The sequence below is a fragment of the Malus domestica genome, chromosome 11, assembly GCF_042453785.1.
Source record: "Malus domestica chromosome 11, GDT2T_hap1".
Classification (NCBI taxonomy): Eukaryota; Viridiplantae; Streptophyta; class Magnoliopsida; order Rosales; family Rosaceae; genus Malus; species Malus domestica.
In genome coordinates, this window is record NC_091671.1 from 29,044,763 (window position 1) to 29,058,698 (window position 13,936).

The window sequence follows — 13,936 nt, forward strand, 5'->3', positions numbered from 1 at the left end:
TGACTTACAGGGACTTTCCAATTATCCAGCAGTGGTGCTGCTCCTTTACCCTTATGGGTAATAATATGATAGCTAGACCTTCAAAATTTATGTGTCTAAACTTTGTTAGTGTTGTTTCTTTGCTATTCGTTTACCTTCTTGGTCATAGCGATGTAGTGGGAGCTGCAAGCTTCACGTGTCTAAACTTTGTCAGAGATCTTTGGCAAAGTTATTTGTGGTACCCATGAACTAATGGTGCGTGTGGAAAGTGGATGATTGAACAGTAAGATTCACGTACTTTCTACTTCACCAGAAATCTTCAACAGAATGCCCGTAATTTCAGCAAAGCTGAGTGTGCATGTGACAGGTGCTGGAAAGGCTGAAAAGAGAAGGTGCCTCTTCGATTTCTGAGATCGGCCCTCGTGGTCTCTGAGCAGCCCAGCTTTTGAGAAAGCAAGCGCCTCTTCGATTTCTGAGATCGGCCTTCGTGGTCTTTGCAGCCCAGCTTTTGACAAAGCAAACGCCTCTTCGATTTCTAAGATCGGCCCTCGTGGTCTCTGAGCAGTCCAGCTTTTGAGAAAGCAAACGCCTCTTCGATTTCTGGGCAGGTGCCTCTTCGATTTCTAAAGCTCCGTCGAGTGCAGATTTTTATAGAGGCTGGCATTAAGTTCCAAAGCACACTTGAATCTCCACCAGTAGAAGCTCCATTCTTGCACTTCTAAGATCTTGATTTGTCCGACCTCTTCTCTTTTCAACACCTTTGAAAATGTCTGGCCCTTCCGACCGTCATTTTAACTTGAACCTTGTTGAAGAGGCAGCCACGCCTTCTCCAGACAACATATGGCGCTCATCCTTCTTATCCCCTACTGGTCCTCTTATCATTGGGGATTCTGTGATGAAGAATGATATGACCGCTACAGTGGTGGCCAGGAACCTTCTTACTCCCAAAGATAACATACTACTTTCCAAACGGTCTGATGAGTTGGCTATTAAAGATTCTCTGGCTCTGAGTGTTCAGTGTGTAGGTTCTGTGTCTAATATGGCCCAACGCCTATTTGCTCGAACCCGCCAAGTTGAATCATTGGCGGCTGAAGTGATGAGTCTCAAATAGGAGATTAGAGGGCTCAAGCATGAGAATAAACAGTTGCACCGGCTCGCACACGACAATGCTACAAACATGAAGAGGAAGCTTGATCAGATGAAGGAATCTGATGGTCAGGTTTTACTTGATCATCAACGGTTTGTGGGTTTGTTCCAAAGGCATTTATTGCCTTCGTCTTCTGGGGCTGTACCGCGTAATAAAGCTGTAAATGATCAACCTCTGATGCCTCCTCTTTCTAGGGTTCTGTCCAGTACTGAGGCTCCGAATGATCCCCCTCTGGTGCCTTCTCTTTCTGGGGCTCTACCGACTGCTTTGACTTCTCCTAAGCAACCTTTGTGAAGGCTCCTTCTTGTTTGTTTATTTTGACTCATGTATATGTACATATTTGTAACTTATCGGAGATATCAATAAATAAGCTTTGCTTCATTTCAACTTATTGTGTTAAATACCAAAGCCTTCTTCACTGAGTGGGGTCGGTTATATGAATCTTAGAACGCCATTATGCTCGGTCCTGTATCATGTCCTCCGTTAGATCCAAGTACTCTAAGTCTTTTCTTAGAGTCTCTTCCAAAGTTTTCCTAGGTCTTCCTCTACCCCTTCGGCCCTGAACCTCTGTCCCGTAGTCGCATCTTCTAACCGGAGCGTCAGTATGCCTTCTTTGCACATGTCCAAACCACTGTAACCGATTTTCTCTCAGCTTTCCTACAATTTCGGCTCCTCCTACTTTACCTCGGATATCCTCATTCCTAATCTTATCATTTCTCGTGTGCCCACACATCCAACAAAGCATCCTCATCTCCGCTGCACCCATTTTGTGTACGTGTTGATGCTTCACCGCCCAACATTCTGTGCCATACAGCATCACCGGCCTTATTGCCGTCCTATAAAATTTTCCCTTGAGCTTCAGTGGCATACGGCGGTCACACAACACGCCGGATGCACTTTTCCACTTCATCCATCCAGCTTGTATTTTATGGTTGAGATCTCCATCTAATTCTCCGTTCTTTTGCAAGATAGATCCTAGGTAGCGAAAACGATCGCTCTTTGGTATTTCCTGATCTCCAATCCTCACCCCTAACTCATTTTGGCCTCCATTTGCACTGAACTTGCACTCCATATATTCTATCTTTGATCGGCTTAGGCGAAGACCTTTAGATTCCAACACTTCTCTCCAAAGGTTAAGCTTCGCATTTACCCCTTCCTGAGTTTCATCTATCAACACTATATCGTCTGCGAAAAGCATACACCAAGGAATATCATCTTGAATATGTCATGTTAACTCATCCATGACCAACTTAAGGATGAGCCTTGATGTAATCCTACAGTTATGGGGAAGCTTTCGGTTTGTCTTTCATGAGTTCTTACGGCAGTCTTTGCTTCTTCATACATATCCTTTATAGCTTAGATATATGCTACTCGTACTCCTTTCTTCTCTAAAATCCTCCAAAAAATGTCTCTTGGGACCCTATCATACGTTTTTTCCAAATCTATATAGACTATGTGTAAATCCTTTTTCCCATCTCTATATCTTTCCATCAATCTTCGTAAGAGATAGATTGCCTCCATGGTTGAGCGCCCTGGCATAAACCCGAATTGGTTGTCCGAAACTCGTGTCTCTTGCCTCAATCTATGCTCAATGACTCTCTCCCAGAGCTTCATTGTATGACTCAGTAGCTTAATACCCCTATAGTTCATGCAATTTTGTACGTCGCCCTTATTCTTGTAGATAGGCACTAAAGTGCTCTTTCGCCACTCATTTGGCATCTTCTTCGTTTTCAAAATCCTATTGAAAAGGTCAGTAAGTCATGATATACCTGTCTCTCCCAAGACTTTCCACACTTCGATCGGTATATCGTCTGGGCCCACTGCTTTTCTATGCTTCATCTTCTTCAAAGCTCCAACCACTTCTTCCTTCCTAATTCGACAATAAAAGGAGTAGTTTCTACACTTTTCTGAGTTACTCAACTCCCCTAAAGAAGTACTCATTTCATGTCCTTCATTGAAAAGATTATGAAAAATAACATATCCATCTGTCTTTGACCGCGTTCTCTGTAGCAAGAACCTTTCCATCCTCATCCTTGATGCACCTCACTTGGTTTAGGTCCCTTGTCTTCTTTTCCCTTGCTCTAACTAGTTTATAGATATCCAATTCTCCTTCTTTGGTATCTAGTCGCCTATACATATCGTTATAAGCCGCTAACTTAGCTTCTCTCACAGCTTTCTTCACCACTTGCTTCGCTCTTCTATACCTTTCACCATTTTCATCGGTCCTGTCCTTGTATAAGGCTTTACAACATTCCTTCTTAGCCTTCACCTTTGTTTGTACCTCCTCATTCCACCACCAAGATTCCTTTTGGTATGGAGCAAAGCCCTTGGACTCTCCTAATACCTCTTTTGCTACTTTTCGGATACAACTAGCCATGAAATCCCACCTTTGGCTAGCTTCCCCCTCTCTATCCCACACACACTGGGTGATTACTTTCTCTTTGAAAATGGCTTGTTTTTCTCCTTTTAGATTCCACCATCTAGTCCTTGGGCACTTCCAAGTCTTGTTCTTTTTTCTCACTCTTTTGATATGTACATTCATCACCAACAAGCGATGTTGATTAGCCAAGCTCTCTCCCAGTATAACTTTGCAATCCTTACAAGTTATACGATCCCCTTTCCTCATTAGAAGAAAATCTATTTGTATTTTTGACGACCCACTCTCATAGGTGATCACATGTTCTTCTCTTTTCTTAAAGAAGGTGTTGGCTAAGAAGAGATCATATGCCATTGCAAAATCCAAGATAGCTTCCCCATCCTCGTTTCTCTCCCCAAAACCATGGCCACCATGAAAACCTCCATAGTTGCCTGTCTCCCTGCCCACGTGTCCATTTAAATCTCCTCTTATAAATAACTTCTCCGTCTGGGCAATTCCTTGCACCAAGTCTCCAAGGTCTTCCCAAAATTTCTCCTTCGAACTCGTATCCAACCCTACTTGAGGTGCATACGCACTAATCACATTGATGAGTTCTTGTCCTATTACAATCTTGATTGCCATGATTCTATCTCCTACCCTCTTGACATCTACAACATCTTGTGTCAAGGTCTTGTCCACGATGATGCCAACACCGTTTCTCGTTCTATTTGTGCCTGAATACCAAAGTTTAAACCCTGAGTTTTCTAGATCCTTTGCCTTAAGACCAACCCACTTAGTTTCTTGTAGGCACATAATATTTATCCTTCTCCTCACCATAACTTCCACTACTTCCATAGATTTTCCCGTTAAGGTTCCTATATTCCACATTCCTAAACGCATTCTACTCTCTTGAACTTTACCCTTCTGTCCTAGCTTCTTCACCATCCCCCGTCCAATAGGATCAAAGTACTTCTTTTGTGTGTCCTGTGTAAAGTTGATAGAAGCATATGCTCCCAAACAACTTTGAGTGGAGTCGTTCGAAAAGAAGTTTCTATGGCCCCCTTGCTCATTTAACACTGCATCCGGGTGCCGATGGAAATACAACGACCCTTGCTCACTTATCACTGTGCTCAAGCCACACAACACGCTACTTACGGGTGACGCCCTAGCTTTAGCGCGATTTCGTTCTGGATTCATTTTCATAAGGATTCGACGTAATTGAGGAGTTCTTTATTTAGCACGTACAAGTTATTAGTATGTTGTATTATCCTTATTTTGGTACGTACAAAACTTATGGTATGTTATGTGTAAGTTGTGTAACCTAAAAAAAATAACTTTTCACATTAAAACATTGCACTAAAAAATATTTTGTCAACTCTTAATAATTAATTATTGGAATAAGGACTCATTTTAAATAAAAATAAAAATGTGAAAACTCTTAGTTCACGTTTCTACTATAAGTAGTTGTTAAAAAATTCAAATTTATCTTCAATTGCATGAAATTAGGCAGTCTAGTCTACATCTCAATTTTAATTATAAACGAACTCTTGTTTTTTTATAATCTATATAAAATGTTGAGTTGGAAATTGGAAAAACTATATTTCATCCAATTAATCTTGAACCCCACTAGATATAATTGAATCCTTAAATTGAGGAAGGGATGAGATTCCATAAAAATAGCAATAAATTAATGAATATTATTGAGTGCATTTTTTTTACATAGAAATGGATTTAAAAGAATTTATAAAATACTTAAATTAATAATATACCTGGAATATAAAGTTTAATTAAAAGTAAAAGCACTTTAATCAAAAGTTGAAAAGTAACAAATGTTTAATTTAGAAAAATCTAAAATGAGGCATCTAATTATAATTAATTGGACATTTTATCCTAAAACCATTTGTATATTATTTGTCATTTGTTTGTTAAATCTTCGATGGGGGAGTTCAAACAACATTATCTCCTAGACTAGACGGGTAAAGTTAGGGTAGTTTGGTATTGCTATACTTTTTTAAAAATAAATTGCTTTTGCTGTGCTGTGAAAATAAACAGCTCTAAAATAAAGTTGTTAAGTGTTTGGTAAACCTTTTTTTTGTAAAAGTGCTTTTAATAAATTAAAAAAAAACAGTGTATGAGTGTTTGGTAAACTTTTATATAAATTGCTTTGAATATGTTAAATGATTAAAAATGATCTAATATTTAGTATGATATAATAATTGTCAAAGACAATAATGTAAGGGCAAATATTGTAATATTATAAGAACAAGATCAGCAGCCCCTCCTGCATCACAACTTGGACACATGTCGCACCGTGATAGGCTCTCAGCAAGAGGGCCTGCTAATTCTTTCAGCAGCAAAGTTAAATCTATATTATAAAACATGTGAGAGTATACTTGCCATTTAAAAATTTTATTAAATGAGCATTAATTACTATGCTTTGAAAGAAAAAAAAAACACTTTTCTTATAAGCATAGTAGACCCTACTTCTGCATTTCTCTGTTTTTCTACTTTCATTGACAACAGTTTTTTTTTTTTTTTAAAACACTTTTTTTTGTTTTACCAAACACATTTAATGTTCCAAATTTTTTTAATAAGTTGTTTTTTTTTTTAAACACCACAATCCGAAACCAACCCTTAAAGAGCAAAATAAGCATCTCCGCATATGTGGATTATATTAATTAGTTAGTTATGAGCATTATGCCAATATAGTCTTGTATTTATGATGACTTTCCGTAAAATTATATAGAATTAGTGGAATCTAACTGGTGGTCATGGGGTTCTCTTTTTCCTTGTTCGGGGTTTCTCTTATTGAGTTTTTTCTACTGTTCTAAAAATTCATGCCAAGCACCGCCTAGACCCCGTCTAGGTGCTAAGTGGCTGGTCACCATCCCGATTAATGTTTAAGCGTTTGAAAATTAAGAAAGGGCACCTAGACTTGCTGAGGCGCCTTCCAGACTTGCCTAGACACCTGCCTAGGTTGCAATTTACTTAGATAGAAAATAGATAATTTTCCTTTTGTATTTTATTGTTTCCAATAAATTGTAAGAGACTTATTGAACACTTAAATAAACACATATTATATGTTTGCTCTCATATTTTCATTATATTCCAATACTTCATAATATAAATGTCATTCTATTTTCTAGTTTATGATGAAATTATATATATTTTAAGTATAAACAGACACTTATTTACACAAAATATAATAGATTTATTTAAATCCATTTAGATGCCTAGGCGCTAGGCCCTAGCCCGTCGCCCGAACAAGATTTTCTCTTAAACTCTTGTTTTCATTTGTGAGTGAGAGGTTTTATGTTCGATTTTGTTTAAAGGCAATTTGAACCACATTAGTATAACAAAACCTGTATAAGGTTTACTTCCTGGGTCCATTGAATCTTCAACAATGAAGTACGCCAAAATTCTGTTTAGAATGTGATTTTGCATGAGCTTATATAAAATGCACTACTTCTCTTCTTGCCTTATTCTTTTGGGGTACATCTTGAACTTTATTCAAAGTATCATATAAGGTTTGTCCATGTATGAAACCTAGTAACCATAAGTGATTTTCGCCACATGATTTGTGTTATCCATGTATTTAGCTCGAGTGGACGTGTAAGCTAAAGCAACGTTAAACTCAGCATGCTTCGCATCTCAAGAAAGAAAATCTAGGAAGGAATTTCGTACCCATCATTATAGTTTGGAAAAAGATACACACATTTATCCCCCTACATATCTTTGGTTAGTCATGTCAATTGGGTCAGTTTAATTTATTCAATCAAAAACATATATAACAAGGGGTGTTTGGGGAAAATGTGTGTTCAAATCAATTCGCCAGTATACGAATGAGCAGCATAGATTACCAAGTTCATTGCAACCAAGACAGGAAATTCAAATTAAACTTTTGATATGGTGTACCAGTTATGCAAAGCAAAACAATAAAAGAGTACTGGCGAGAATGCAGATGCAGGATTTTATTTCCAACACAGAATAGCTACCGGCACAGGCACCATCATGCTTGCTTGCTACAATATAGATCAAAACTTGAAGAACAAAGAAAGCAACACGTATTTAGAAAGCTCCGAATGCCAAAACATAACATGCACAGGTAGAGACGTCACAGTTCACTCTCCAATTTACCCTCACTGTTTCATACATTATATCCCTACTACAGTAACAAGTAAAAACGCTAAACTTCGACAGAGCTGTGTAACCTACAGTACTTTCCCTTATTAATTATGGTGAAGCAGGAACCGTGTCAGTGCCAGAAATGTGGGAGGCAGCATCCTCTTTTGCCATTTCAACGTAGTTCATAGGAGCGACGGGCCTAAGATCTCTCTTCCCATCTTTCACTACAGACCTGCTTCCATTTTGATGAGCATTAAGTGAAAGCCGTCTGCTAGGAGTTCCATTGGGGCCACCATTTGCACGAGGACCTACTACCTTCTTTGTGCCAACTGGTCGAGCAGGGCTAGGCTTTGAACCAAATATGGTTTCTTGTTCTGTATGTTGTAGCTCTTGGTACTTCTTCTGATCCTGCAAAATCCATCAGACATAATCCCATTTGATACATGATGACAATAAAGTCAGACTGCTATGTAATAACCAAAACCATACACGCTACAGTAATGTCAGATTAGGATTTGGGTCATATAAAACGCAACTGGTTTCATACTCAGGCACATATCAGAACTCGTACAATGATCGGTGAAAATGTAATCACCTCATATAATCATCAATGAGCATTTGATTATCTATTCAAGTAAAACGTACCCTCATCCTCCGTTTCTCTTCTTCTCTTTCTTGCCTCAGCATGGCATACTCATCCAGCATAGCAAGGAGAGGAACACCATCATAAGTAAATGATATGCCACGCTCTTCCTCCCACCCACGTGTTTTGGCTACCAACGTGTCTACAAGAGCTGCGTTGCCAAGAAAATGAAATAATAAGAATTTGGAGGTAATGGGTAATCAGGGGGTGCTAATTGGCAACAATGCACTGTTTAATTTTCTTTTATCAATAACAATATTACAGGCCACACAAAACTTCCATATGCTTATGAGCCACACTTTTTGTCAGTCCTGCATCTGTAAGATACAGTCATAATAATTGTGTTATCCCTTGATTCTACACATACCTGGAATTTTGTTAACCAGAATTCGTGCTTTCTCTGCACGCTTGAGGTTTAGGTGCGCACCTCTACTCGCATTATACCTGTTTTCATCCTGTTCGAGCAACAAAATGTTGGTTAGAATGAAACACTTCAAACGGTTCAAGTATAAAGAATCAGAAAAATTCAAGTGGGCTGCATAAATGCGAAGTAGATTCTCCTCAGCCAGTTAGTGGTTTAATGATTAAATGACTACACCAACCACCCTGAAAAGGCAAGACTCCAAGCCAAGAACACACATACGCCCAACCTCCCCCCAAGGCCCCTTTTACCGAAGTCCAACCATGAAATGATCACGTTTTCCTGTATGATTAAATATAGTTTGGTAGGTGGTTAAAATGTTAGGACTCTCCGCAGGCACTGGCCAGGCCCTTTTTACCAAGTAGCTTCATTCTTGGAACTATTAAGTGGCAATAATTAATTCAAGCATGGCTACCATCTACTGTAATTACAAAGAACAAGCATCACAGGTATAAAATCTCTGATTCCACCAGCTCTAGTAGTACGGTAATATCAGTCTCTTTATTAAGGGAAAGGTCTAGGTAGTTCAACCTCCGATGATGGGGAGCAGACAAGAAAGGCGAAGGGTATATGAATTCCTCAAATCCCCACTCCCTAATACACATGCACACGTAAGCAGATATATTTTGAGAGAGGGTTTATTTACGCGATTGTAGTCCTCAAGCCAACTCTCTTCCTCACAGGCTGACATCCATTTCTCAACCTTGTCCAGTATATCCTTTCTGCTTAGAGCTTCATCCATCGCTTTCGCTATCTGATCATCCATGTCAGCCAGTAATTCAGTAGGTTCGACATTCCCCGAATCAATGAGTTCCATAATCTTTTCTCTGGCAGCTTCTGTATCTATTTCTACATGAGCTCGAGCAAATATCTCCTCTAGCTCTGCTTGCTTCTTGAACGCAATTTCTTTCATCCTGCTTGACTTCAGCTGATCGAGCCGGTCAACTTCAACCTCAGTCTGAAAAAAAAAATCAAAGAAATGAGTAAACCATGATACATTATTTAACAAACCATTGAACATCAATATGCTTCATATACCTGTTCAATCAGATCCAGCGCAAGAGACCCAGGAACAGTCACTTCATCTACTGAAGCTGATATGTTACAGGTTACATGTTCAAATAATCTCCTTTCCTCGTCAGGGGTATCCATCAGATTCCACAGATCAATGAGCTGAGTTGCTGACTCTTGAAGCTTCAGAGCAAAGACACAAGTCAATTTTAATTCAAAGATCCAACAATCATTGTTTTTTTTTTTGGTAAACACAATAATTGTTTGTACAAGCACAATAAATGGAAAAAAAGGGAAAAAGAATACCTTATGCAGCCTCTGTTCCTTATCTTCTTTTAGTGCTAAGACAGTCCTTGCCAGCCTAGATAGAGTATCATTGCTAATGCTTTTGGTACGCACACCAGTTGAGTCATTTAAGCTAGGATGAACCTCTGTAACAGTACTCAAGAAGTCCAGTCCAAGTACAGCACAAAGATCGTGCACTGTGCTCACGAATTCAAGCACCTTGTGCAATCTTTCACTCTGCCAGATCAAATGAGCAATTAACATTATCATTGTATTCCACATGAACTGTAGACTACTGTGATAGTGCACATGTCATGTTCACGAGGACAAGATATTTTTACCTTTTCCTTTTGAAGATCATGAAGTTGGGATTGAAATTCATCTAATTTCTTCAGGGATAGATCAGACTCATCAACCGCAGGACTGTCGCTGAGATTCGAGTTCCCAGCAATTTCTCCACAAATCTTCTGAATTTGAGACTGAACATCAGTAAACTCCTTCACTCTCTCCTCTTTCTGTTCCCACAGCTGTTCCAGTAGTGGCGCTATAGCCCCAAGCTGTTCCTTGATTGTCCCTGAAGTCTTCTCAGGCTGTAATCAAATTAACAGTTCACTATTACTTACCATATACTTTGATAGTACTATTAACATGCTTTAATGTAGCAATAACAAATCATCAGCACATATGAGGAAGATGTATGCAAGTACTCACAACTCCGGTAAAACTTTTTTCTCCAAGAGCTGATAGAAGACTGGAAAGTTCAAGTCTGGAATCAGACAATGCCTGAAGAAGCTGTGCCCTTGACTTAGCTGCCAGCTCGACCTTCCTCTTGTATACATCAAGGCACTCTTGCTCTAACTGAAGAAGCATTTTGTCTCGTTCTTCATCACTCTCGCCAACTTCATTCCAAATTTCCTAAATAAAATCATGGATTCGTTCAACAGCTAACCTTCAAAGTACATACAAAGAAGCGGTGGGGAAGAAAAAGACAAACAACCAAACGTAAAAATATAAATTACCTGCAGTTTCTGCAGCAAAGAACCACAAGTGGTTTCTCCAACACGAGGATTTTGAGCATCCGCGACAGCCATTTTTGCTTAGACTAAAACCTAAACTGCATCATCGAAAATTTCAAAAGGCATTCTATGCTTTTTTGAAAACAGCAAGTGAGAACTTGACCAGACAAATAATGCACATATACTTTGGCTTCAGTCATATAAGATGCTAGCTAATCTGCAAAAGGACTCTAGCATAAAAAAGATCACAAGCATGAAAGAACCTCAGAAGACGAAGGCAATACTGAGTAGCCATGTTCAAGCCCAACCATCAGTTAAGTATTAAAAATCAAAACACAGATTCTCTAAACATTAGTACAAAGATAACCCTCTATATTTCTTCTGGGTTCTGGAAATCACATCTATCAACGACGAATACCTTGAACCCAGAAGAACTAAATTTTGGTAAAAATTGAAGTTCCAAACACAGATCACACTACTCACATCATGTTACGGACTAAACAAAACTACAATCCAAGTACCAAGTCAAAGAACCATAAACAATTGAACCATATCATTAGTTTTCTTCCTTTGAATTTGGAGTGTCAAGAAAGAAAACTAAAGATTCCAAATCTTAAAAACCTCAACAAAGAATACAATAATCAAGACAGGAAACTTCTTTTCCTCCCATTTTCTCATCACCAAAAACAAAGCACTAATCTTGGTAGTACATTACACTAAATACCACTTAATTAACCAAATCAAATCACTAAATCCAAGATTCCAAGTTCATAACCAGCAACCAATCATCAAGAACAAAACTCATCAAGCCCAATCCCAAATACAAACCCCACTAACAAAATCACCCAAAATTCACTACAGTAAACACAAAACCCACCAAGAAATTACCCCCAGAAAAAATGCATTACCCACCAAAAACCCATTAACCCCCACATTCAATCAAGAACCCAAACACATCAGATCCCTCAAGAACTTGAACAAACACCTAAAAACCCAAGAAAACACACAGAAAAGCTGAGAGAGAGTAGCAGAGAAAATGCTTACTAGGTCGTCCTTAAAGGTAAGGGATTTCTGGCGTTTGTGGGTTTTTCAGATCTAAAAGAGTGAGTGCCTGTTCTTCCTCAGTGCAATCTCTGAGAGTGAGAGTGATGGAAGCTAACTAAGGACAGAGAAGGAAAGATAGGAAAACAACAGTGTGCAGGTGATGGATGGGACAAAGATGGGGCCCTTATATAACATAATCTAAAAATGTTGCTAAAATTTCTATTAGTAATGCCCAGCATTTGGTTGTTATTTACGATTTTGGCACTGTGGGAGAGTGAATAGGAGGTTTGCTGGTTTGACTGGTTTTTTGTCTGGGTCTGGGATGGTCAATGAGCACTTTGAACAAGTTCACAATTTTGGCCATGAAAAAAAAAAAAAAAAAAAACTACAGTAAAAGGAAATTTGTCTCACTCCTCAATATCGCTTCATCTCTTCGTAAATGTTTATATTAGATCCATTGAATCTTTTATATTAGGTTTATTATTTATTGAGTATTCTATATTAGGTTTATTGTATGAAAGAAATATTGATGTGTTTGTAACTAATTCATGTATTTTTCTTTAACAAGTATGATAAGCATTGATACGAAGAAAAGAACACATGCACATTAGAGGATAAGGTCCATTTAAATGGGTTTCAATAACAATTTTACTGAGAATTTCAACCCAGTCGAAGAGAAAAAAAAAAAATTTCCCACACCAACAAGTCACAAAGTTATAGTATCTTAAAAAATGAGATCCATGATTACATAAAGGGTTCCTCAAACTAAGGGCGCTTTATTCAATTGAAAATTTAAGAGATTTTTATGGAATTTAAATTGGTTTGTCGAGATTTCATGTAAATTTTTTATTCATTCCCTCGAAATTTCATAAAAATAGATAAGATTTGTGGATGCTTAAAATACACTACGAAATCTCTTCAATTCTCTCGAATTCCTCAACCTTTTCAAATTCTTTAAAATCAGTTTCTAATTGAATACAAGTAAAATGTTTTAAACTTCTTTAAAATTCTAATTGAACACATCCAGATTTTTAAGGATTTTAATAAAATATCTCAAAATCTTAATTGATTACACTTTAAATTTCAGATAGTCACTTAAAATCTTGATTGAATACTCCTAGATTTACTAAAATAATTAAAATCCCTCGAAATTCCAATTGAATGCACCCCAATAAATCACTTGTTCTTCTAAAGACAATCCCATTCTTGCCAGTTGCAACCTTGTTTGCCTTCTTTCGAGTATAAGTGAGTTTTGTGTGGAGAATTGCATGCATATGGCGAGCGTTGTTCACCACATGCCGCAACGAAGAAGTATCGTCGGATGCATCAAGTTTTAATGTAGCAAGAACATGTTGTAGAGTCTACCAAAATTATTAAGAGAGATTATGTTCACACACCCCCCCCTCCCCAAATTACTTTCCCTACACCTTTTTATTTTTTTAATATTTTTGATATTCTACACACCACTTGATAGAAAAATATTAAAAAATTAAAAGGGTGTGGAGAAAGAATTTAGTGTGCGAATATAATCTGTGAATTATTAAAGCAATCACACAAATGAGAGCATCTCTACAGCATCTCATTTGGAGATGGTATGAGAAAATTATTAAATCAATCAGCTGCAATTCATATTCACTACTGTTTTGGTTAAAAATTATAATTCGTATTACAATTATGATACCCCACTAGCATAGTGTTACAATTATGAAACAATCATTGATGATATAATTCGTGTTCGATTACCATTTTTAATATGCTTATCCTAGACTATTTGGGTTGCTCACACAACACATAAACAATTTTCATATGTAGATTTTTTTTTTTTTAACAAACGATATTATCTATAGGATAGAGTGGATTTAACTTCACAATGAGCTAACAATAATGTAATGCAAACTCGTATTTGGCG

General features: G+C 37.8%; 1 protein-coding gene across 2 annotated transcripts; it reads right to left on the bottom strand.

The window, feature by feature from the left end:
• Positions 1–7,429: 7,429 nt before the first annotated feature.
• Positions 7,430–12,189, bottom strand: LOC103428146 (65-kDa microtubule-associated protein 1). 2 transcript variants are annotated; one of them, XM_008366248.4, is made up of 10 exons: positions 12,028–12,189; positions 10,987–11,081; positions 10,679–10,882; positions 10,309–10,557; positions 9,989–10,204; positions 9,710–9,865; positions 9,318–9,629; positions 8,618–8,705; positions 8,253–8,401; positions 7,430–8,015 (listed from the first exon to the last, which is right to left on the bottom strand). In XM_008366248.4, the coding sequence occupies exons 2-10, from the start codon at positions 11,056–11,058 to the stop codon at positions 7,716–7,718; spliced, it is 1,746 nt and encodes a 581-aa protein (XP_008364470.2). In that variant the 5' UTR covers positions 11,059–11,081; positions 12,028–12,189; the 3' UTR covers positions 7,430–7,715. The 2 variants fall into 2 exon arrangements, with proteins under 2 accessions (XP_008364470.2, XP_070664294.1); XM_070808193.1 differs by having other exon boundaries at positions 10,987–11,076; positions 12,028–12,186.
• Positions 12,190–13,936: the final 1,747 nt, after the last annotated feature.

Bases quoted from the DNA above. Each gene is read 5' to 3' on its own strand.
- LOC103428146 (XM_008366248.4), bottom strand. From the start codon at position 11,058: ATGGCTGTCGCGGATGCTCAAAATCCTCGTGTTGGAGAAACCACTTGT. The intron at 9,630-9,709 runs GTATATGAAGCA...TTTTTTTTTCAG, and splicing joins CGCTGGATCTGATTGAACAG to ACTGAGGTTGAAGTTGACCG. The intron at 8,016-8,252 runs GTACGTTTTACT...TGGATTTTGCAG, and splicing joins AAGAGAAACGGAGGATGAGG to GATCAGAAGAAGTACCAAGA.